Source organism: Rutidosis leptorrhynchoides, chromosome 9 (genome assembly GCF_046630445.1).
Source record: "Rutidosis leptorrhynchoides isolate AG116_Rl617_1_P2 chromosome 9, CSIRO_AGI_Rlap_v1, whole genome shotgun sequence".
Classification (NCBI taxonomy): domain Eukaryota; kingdom Viridiplantae; phylum Streptophyta; class Magnoliopsida; order Asterales; family Asteraceae; genus Rutidosis; species Rutidosis leptorrhynchoides.
The window spans coordinates 145,362,893-145,372,500 of record NC_092341.1 but is presented as its reverse complement, the minus strand read 5'-3'; the positions used below and the strand labels follow the sequence as shown (position 1 = coordinate 145,372,500).

The 9,608-nt window shown below is 32.3% G+C and overlaps 1 protein-coding gene across 1 annotated transcript in view; it reads left to right on the top strand.

The window, feature by feature from the left end:
• Positions 1-761: 761 nt before the first annotated feature.
• Positions 762-9,608, top strand: part of LOC139868414 (ent-copalyl diphosphate synthase 1-like) — a 66,285-nt gene continuing 57,438 nt past the window's right edge. The window contains exons 1-2 of the mRNA XM_071856748.1: positions 762-783; positions 930-1,277. Of these exons, the coding sequence (XP_071712849.1) occupies positions 762-783; positions 930-1,277 (370 nt within the window). The remainder of the gene's footprint in view (positions 784-929; positions 1,278-9,608) is intronic.

Sequence of the window (9,608 nt, the reverse complement as noted above, 5' to 3'; positions counted from 1 at the left end):
AAAAGCTATCAACTACTAGTAAGCAGATACCATGTAACAGCTACTAGTTATCAGCTACTAGTTACCATCTTCCAACTAGTTTTACCAAACATACCCAATGCATTAAGTATCATAATTTTTAAATAATACACATATAAAAAAATTAAATATTATACTGCATCAACTAGTGTTAAATGTAAATTAATATTAAAAAAAAATTGATTTCATCTAATACATATACAAATGACGGAGCTTTAACTTGTTCATTAGAAAGGTCATGATTATTATTACTATATTATATAATTAGAAGTTGAACTTCTTTATTAGAGGCCAAGATCACTATTATATATAAATAAGTTCTTTTAAAAAAAATATGTGTGAATATAAAAGCTCATTGAATTACGAACGTTTTGATTTTTAAATCCATTAAATTAGAATCCGTATGAAAAAAAAATATATGACCAAAATAATGAAGGCTCGCTGAATGTGCGAGCTGTCACTGATTTCATCATATTTTCTTCGTACGGAATTCGATTTAGTTGATTTAAAAATCCCATACGTTTGTAATTTAAAGGGATACAAATTTCATTTCGGTTTGGGGGGCCAAAGCCCCTTCCTACCTTCACTAAGCTCCATTCTTGTATACAACTAATGTATTTCATACTGTATATAATTAGCAAAACTCATATTATCGATAAGCAAAACTCATATTAATGAAGTATATGTATCCTTTTTCTTCTTTTGTAGATGATGTAAAACGCGTCAATTTATGGTGCAAGTCCATGAACACACCTTCGAAAAGAGGTATTTGAGCAATCTATTAGGAATATATTTTGATTCATAGTAGGTACAAACTAATGTAGGATTATATATTCGTCTACATCAATTAGTTAACATAAGTATTTGTCATAAGTTTTAAACAAACAAAGTGGTCTTTTAATAACGTTAAGACTATGGTTTAGTTGTAGAGCAACATAGTGATTTGCCATTTCTGAAAGAGCAACATTCATTTAAGGAGTATATCGAAGCGATTCGGTCAATTTTTAGTTCGATGGACGATGGGGCAATATCTATCTCAGCTTATGACACAGCTTGGGTCGCACTTATAGAAAATGTTGATGGACCAAGTGGTGGTCCTCAGTTCCCCTCAAGCTTACAATGGATTGCTAACAATCAACTCCCTGATGGCTCGTGGGGCGAATCGTTGCTGTTTTCAGCCTGTGATAGGCTTCTCAATACTTTGGCTTGTGTGGTTGCACTAACCACTTGGAAACTTCATGCCGATAAGTGTCAAAAAGGTAATATTAGAGTAGTAAGCTTTTTCAATAGAATTTTTTTATTTAATAATAATGATAATAGTATAATAATAATATTAACTAGTTGTGGAGCCCTCGCTTCGCGCCGGGGCTCCGTTTTGAATGCGAGTTAAAAAAAAAAGTCTTGATCTATTTTGTAAAAAAAAAAAAATTTCGACATCTAACATTGAAGGGTTGTTCCTTTTGTGAAAGTTGCTTCTTTTAGCGTTCGTTATTTTTTTTTTAAGTTAGTTGATCTATTTTATAAAAAAAATGTTTTTCGACATCTTTTGGTAGCATTGAAGGGTTGTTCATTTTAAGGGTTGTTCATTTTATGAAAGTTACCTCCTTTATCGTTGAGGAAGAAAAGAGAGAAGGGAAAAATAAAAAATTAGTTGATTTTTTTGTAAAAAAGAATTTTTTCGACATATTTTGGTAACATTGAAGGGTTAGTTCCTTTATGAAAGTTGCTTATTTTATCGTTGAAAAAAAAAAGTGAAATGATAAAAATACCCGTGGTTACTATTGATGAATAGTGAAATAGTGTTTTGTCTATTAGTATATTAGTATATATATATTATATATAAATATAAATACTAATAGTAATAATTAAAACTAAGGAGAAATAGCTCAAAAGATAGAATACATACATATAAATTTCTAATAAAACAATACCATTTTTAATTATTGTCCACAAAAGATCATGTTTTCAATTCAGTTCGTATAAAAGATTCCAATTTAAAAAAAAGGGAATTCAAGTAATATGTATTATGTTTCATTCACGTGTTTGTCACCTCATCGAATATGATGAAATGAAAATCACATCGAATCTTCCAGTTAAGTTTTCTAGCCAAAGTTCTAGAGACATGACTGTCAACGTACCGCATATTATGTCAATTGCACTTTTGGCGATGATTCGTACACTACCACTTTTTAATCATACACCATCAACTGTGTTTTAAAGTATTATACTGTACAACACAACAAAGTACAGTTAGTGGTGTATGACTAAAAAAATGGTGTACGAATCACATCCCTTTTTCAAATATGAATATTTTTTTGAACGGTAAATTTTGCATCAGTGTATCATTTTTATGCGCAATAAATAAAATTCGGATTTTTTTATAAGCAATGATAAAGTGAAATGTACTTTTTTTTTATTAAGAACACCTCATATTTACCGAAAACTTTATTTACAATTGATTACGATTTGAGAAGTTTGCGTATTGTGACGGGAGGTAATAATTCTTAAAAAAAATTGAAAAAGATAAAATAACTAACGTTATGTTGATGTGAGTATACCATTCACAATTTGGTGTTTTAGTGTAGTGTTAAATCAAATTAAATGATATATCAATTTTAGAAAATAAACTAGCTTCGTAAGAACCCGCTTGCTAGGCATGCAAAGGAAAAACATAATGTCAATATCACACAAAAAAAAAAAAAAAAAAAAAAAAAAAAAAAAAAAAAAAAAACCCTTAAAAATACTGTATAAAACAAAGTATAGAAAAAGTAAAGCCACAAAAAAAAAAAAAACATGAACATTAATACTTTGACCATTTATTACATAATACTCCGTATATATTTTGTTGAATAATTTTGTAAAAGGTAAAAAACTAAGAGTTAGAGGAATTAGAGATTTTTTTTAAAAAAAACTACTTTGTATTAAAAAACCACAATATTTACAAGGTTTGTGATCTATACAACTCAAATATTACACAAAAGAAAGCAACCCGGATCGCGATTGTTGAAGAATTAGAAATTAAAAAAAAAAAAAAGAGTAGGAAAACATCATTCAACAGAAACAAATATCTAGTTTTATATCGAGTTTATAATTAAAATGAACTAAAATATCTAAGTGGTTGTTCGGTTCGGATGCTTTGTCGCCGTAGTGTTTCAGTACTGTGTCTTAATCGGCAACCGGCTTGTATAATCAAGTTGACACCCATGTTGGGTGAAGGCTTTTTCCTACACAACTTAATCAATATCAATATACAAATAGATAGAATTTCACTCGAGTCATGTAAATTGTCTATATATTTTAGTGCTTCAGAGATCGTATGTTATTTAGTTGTCGAGTAAGAGCCCTAATTGCTCTTCCAGTTTGTAATCTCTTTTTTCTTTAATATAATTTTTTTGTTGGCTTATCAAAAAAAAAAATATCTAGTTACCAAAAAAAAAAATCTTCATTTTTTTAAACTAAGGAGAAGTGCATTTATTATTATTATTATTATTATTATTATTATTATTATTATTATTATTATTATTATTATTATTATTATTATTATTATTATTACTATTACTATTACTATTACTATTACTATTACTATTACTATTACTATTACTATTACTATTACTATTACTATTACTATTATTTTTAATTATTATTATTATTATTATTATTATTATTACTATTATTATTATATTATATATATCTATCTATATATTCATATAAAACTGTAAAATTATGATTTCATCATTTCACTAATTACCATTGTTGCAAAGTACCCCGTCTCGAGCCGTTGCGACGCCCGTTGCGACGGTTTGGTAACTATCCCGTCTCGTCTTGAAGAAAACCATCTAATATGACAGCCAACGGTCAAAATTCGGGTCAAAGTTGAAAAAAAATCAGGTCAAAGTCTCTCAAAATTCGGAAAAGCAAAAAATTCGGTAAAATTTGTTGTATTTTAGTTTGAATTTTCTGTATTATATTAACGATTATTGCGATTATGGGTAAATATTAGTCAAATAAAGTTTTTGACTTTAAAATATGTACACATATATACATTCATATACTTATATATATTTTAAAAGTCGACTTTGGTCAACGTTCGTCTCGACTCCCGTCTCGACCTGCCTCGAACGTCTCGACCTTTTTAGGACTCGATCGTCTCAACCCGTCTCACGTCTTTTGCAACCTTGCTAATTACCTTTCAATTTTCATAATGATGGTGTCATTATTATTTTATATATTAATTCTACATAATTAAAAATAAAAAAATTCAAAATAAAAATAAATAATAATACTGATAATATATGCAACCAATTTTGAAGGCAGTAAGGTTTTATGATTTTAAATTATATATACAAAATAAAAACAAATACAAACCTATAATATTATGTTACTGATTTATATTATAAAATTAATTCTAGTTAAAAAAGGATGTAAAATCAAAACAAATAAATACCCAGAATATATAAATACCCCTATGACCATATGTACAAACTTTAAACAAATTGTACAATCTTTTACAAAGCAACTCATGAATACATGTATAAACTTTGAAGCATATTGTACACTTTATATAATAATTGTATTTTATGTTTTAAAAAAAATTTCAAGAGTCATTTGATATTACTAATAATTATTATTAAAAATATAAATACTCAATTTTAAGAAAACTTTATTAGTATTATTTATTATAATAATAATAATAATAATAATAATAATAATAATAATAATAATAATAATAATAATTATTATTATTATTATTATTATTATTATTATTATTATTATTATTATTATTATTATTATTATGATTATTCAAATATGAGTTTTCTTTACGATATTAATTACGTTATATATGTATCCAAACTGGATATCTCAATAAAAAGTTGTAGTGTATGCTTTTATGACAAGGAAAACAATAATTGAGATGAAAATTGGAAGATGGTGGTGAGAGAATCAATGTAGTTAATTTATTATGACAAAGTTAAGTACATCAATATGTTTGTAAAAACAACGAAAAGTTTCTTAGTCGGAATCCGTGTATTCACGAGTCATTAAACTAAATGATTTTCATATTTACATTCACATAATACCTAAAACACATCATTAAACCGTTTCATTTAAACAAACTCTTGATTTCACGGGTCATTTCACTAGTAACTATAATTATAATATATCTTAAGGAAATGAATCAAAGGGGTAAGATCAAGGTTGCAAAATTCGCTATTCGAGGTTTAATCAATCGGAACTTTAGAAGGATTAATCGGAAATTCAGGGATTAACCGAAAATTAATTGGGTTGTACTGTATAAATTTAAATATTAAATTTTTAAAATTATACGTGTAACTATGGGAAAAAACCATAAATATAAAGATAATATTTAACATAATTGTCTAAAATTGTTCATTTTGCTTCAAAACTATAAAATTCTAGTTTAAATTCATGTTAAAATGTTAACTATTTTTAACTTTGACTAACTTTGATTACCAAATTCGATTTTAATCCATCAATTGACGTTGACCGTTTAATTAAACGGATTTTTAGAAATCGGAACGGATTGCTTCTAAAAATGATTAATCGGCGAGTAATCGGGTTTTTTACAACATTGGGTAAGATCAAAAAGATACGCGGGTCAAATAAAACCTGCCAAATGTGAATCTTGGATCCGGGTCAGCTACACTAAGTGGATAATCTTTAAAAGTGAGTATGTGACTTGCAAATAAGGACATGAATAAAACAAAGAAAAGAAAAAAGTAGAAAAAAGTAGAAAAAAGGATTTAAAAACAAAATTGTAAAATTACAAAATACTCTAAAATGAACAGTCATTCACTATGAGAATTACTACATATGTTGTATATGATCATGATACTTTTTTTTTAACGACAAGTTTTGCATCAGTATATCATTTATTTCAACGACACTCATCATTTGCACACACATACGCGTTTGGGAGGAAACCCGAATCACATTACAGGAACCCGATCCTGGGGCAGGCGGACCGAGTTTGAATCCTGAATGGATCCGGGAGAAAACCCCCATGGGATCAATCTGGATATTCATATTTCAGGCAGATTAATTAATAGGATGGGCAGAGCGAGGCTCGAACCCATGACCTAACCCCCAGCACCAACACACAAGGTGAAGGAGATGCCGTTGAAGCAATGCTTCATTGGCTTTAAAGCGCATTTGGTAATTTTACTGTAAATACACTAGATTTTTGAGCCTACAATCGTGATATTGAATTTCTCATGAGTATGAGTGTGCAATAAATAGTTTTAACTGAAAAATCAATCAATCCAAAATGTTTTTTTTTTACAGTGATTGGGATCACCTGAGGGAGACTAAACCACTCGTTGCGATCATCTCCCATTTCGACTATGCCGATGCAGCGATAATACATCACTGCCTGGGAGGAAACCTTGAAACCGATCTAAGAGCACGACCAATTAAATTCTTTTTCTTTTTTTGGAAATTTTTTGTACAAACATTAAGATCATGTGAAAATATAAACATTAAAAAAATATTTTGTGATAAATGTTATTATTTTGGCGAAAAACGCCCGGAGAAATAAATGATAGCATGCATCATTAGTAATGTTTTAATTAGAGGTTTTTTAAGGGTTAAGATACTACGGTTTAGAAATTAGGGTTTAGAAATTAAGGTTCAGAAATTAGGGTTTAGAAATTAAGGTTCAGAAATTAGGGTTTAGAAATTACGGTTTAGGGTTTAGAAATAGAGTTTAGGGTTTAGATTGAATTTTTAACACGAACGGTTTAGAGTTTAGGGTTTAGTGTTTTGGGTTTAGGGACTAAACCCAAAACCCTAAACCCTATGTAACGACACAACCCGTTAACCAACGCAAAAAAAAATTTATTTTTTTTCAAAAGTTGGACAGGCCCTGCCTGTCAGGCTTAACCCGCGGCGCGGCTTAACAAAGTCCCAGATAGCTGGACCTTTAAAAACCCTCGACATCAATTTTACTCATTAACTCGCGGCGCGCCCCTCAGGGCCGCGGCGCGGCTTCCCTCTGGGACTGATTCTAACCTTAGTTAAAATTACACAAGTCACCAAATCTCGCGATTTCGACAACCATCATTACAAAAAGCTTCTCGCCACATTAATAAACAAAGGTTACAAGTTTTTTAGGACTCCAAACAAGTATTTGACCACCGAGCATCAATCGCTCATTTTACCATTCAAAAATATGAGTTTCGACCGACAAGTTTAAATACCAAACAAAAACCCGAGCATGGTGTTTGGGGTTAAACTACCCAAACCTAGGTCGAACTTCAAAAGCAATACACTAGCATAATCAATAAGGAGCCCGCTAGTCCAAACGAATACCCTTGCCTTTATCCACGCCGGAGCCTAAAAAGAGTAAACAACGAGAGGGTAAGCATAACGCTTAGCGAATGCAATAATTACACATACACATATATAGTATACCTACTTGTAAACACTTACACACATACCGCATACATGCTAGCAAAATAATTAGCCTACCATCTCAAGTACAAAGCTATTAGCCTTCACATCCGCAACTAGCATAATCATTAGCATATAATCGAACTATATAATATGCTACACTACAACGTATACATAACCATATGGTCAACCATAATCGCGTCATGGTGATACCGGCTCCTTGGTTCACACAATACGCAATGTCATGATGCTACCGGCTCCGTGGTTCGCATCATAACTCGAGTCATACTCACGTCAAGGCGCTACCAGCTCCATGATTAACACCTTCCAACTTGTGCCATAGTGCTACCGGCTCCGTGGTTCACACTACAACACCCGTACCATGATGCTACTGGCTCCGTGGTTCACATCATAGCACACCCGCACATGCTATGGAACTACCGGCGCCGTGGTCCATACCATAGCACACAAATAAACACACTACATACATACATGTATAATTATTCCACTCACCTTGTATCCAAAATGAAGGTAAGCCAACAAGCTCTTCAACCGTCAATGAAATCACCTATTACATTAACATAAAGTCAACACTTTTTCTAAATGGAACTCTCAACCCGACCAAATAGACACCTAGTGCAAATATTCAACCCTTGCACTCACAATACCAATTATAGGCCTAAATCACCAATAATCACTAAAACTAGTGACCATGACATTAAATCACCCAACTATACACCACTAGGTCATTCAAAGCTCGTTTGACCCATTTCAAGGTCAACACACCCATTTGGGTCATCCACAACCCAAATAACACCCATTTACAAAAACAAGAAAGTGTGCTAGCGATTTACAACCTCTTAAGACCCTTAAACACTAAATATCACTTTGAAACCCTAGTTTAGTTGCTCTTGGGTCTTTATGACCCAATTTTACCCAAAAACCCCAATTTGCTAACAAATGGGTTTCAAGTTCACCTTTGCCCCAAAACCCTAGCCCTCAAACAAAATCCAAGTAATAAAAACCAAGGTTAGAACTTACCACCACAAACGAAACGTAGCTAGTGACTAGACGAACAACTTTAAAACTCGCGCTTTGACCCGAATCACGCTTCTTCCTCCTTGATTTGAGCTTTCTCTCACTAGAGCACTCTCTCACTCTAAAATTGAAGTGGAAGGGATAAGGTTGGTGGAAGAGGAGTAAATGACACTCCCAAAACTGATATAGAGGCTTTAAATCCGTCCATCAAGTGAAAATACCAAAATTCCCCTCTTATAATTAAATAAAGACAAGGAATTTCCGTCAGGCTCTAGCCGCGCCTCGGCCCAAAACATGAAATTGAGGCCGCCAGCAATATAGATATATACATTTATATACTTTTCAAACTTGTGTCTTACAACTCTCCCCCACTTGAATCGGATTGCGTCCTCGCAATTCAAGTAGCATGACAAGCAGGAAAATACACCAAAACAAACTCTTCGGATTCCCACGTGAACTCGGAACCCTTTCGATGATGCCATTGGACTTTAAAAGTCCTTACCTCCTTGTTACGAAACATTTTAATCTTCAAATCAAGAATGGCAATCGGCTCATCCACATACTCTAACTTGTTATTCAACGAAATCTCATCAAACAGTACCCACGTCGAGTCATCCGCAAGACACTTACGGAGATGGGAAACATGAAATGCATTATGAATCCTCGCAAGCTCTTCGGGTAACTCTAGTCTATACGCAACTTCACCGACACAATCCAAGATTTTGAAAGGACCGATAAATCGAGGAGCTAACTTTCCCCGCTTTCGAACCGAATAATACCCTTCCACGGTGAAACCTTAAGCAGCACCATGTGGCCCTCTTGGAACTCAATTGGTCGCCTACATTTATCGGCATAAGATTTTTGTCTATCTTGCGCCACCTTTAATCAAGCCCGAATCATCTCAATTTTACTATTCGTCTCTAAAACCAAATCGGTACTCCCGATTTCCTTTTGTCCCACTTCACCCCAACAAACCGGGGTTACACCTTCGCCCATAAAGCATTTCGTATGGTGGCATCCCGATACTAGTATGGTAAGTATTGTTGTATGAGAATTCCACCAAAGGTAAGTGCTCATCCCAACTACCACCAAAATCAATGACACACGCCCGTAACATATCCTCCAACGTTTGATTCGTACGT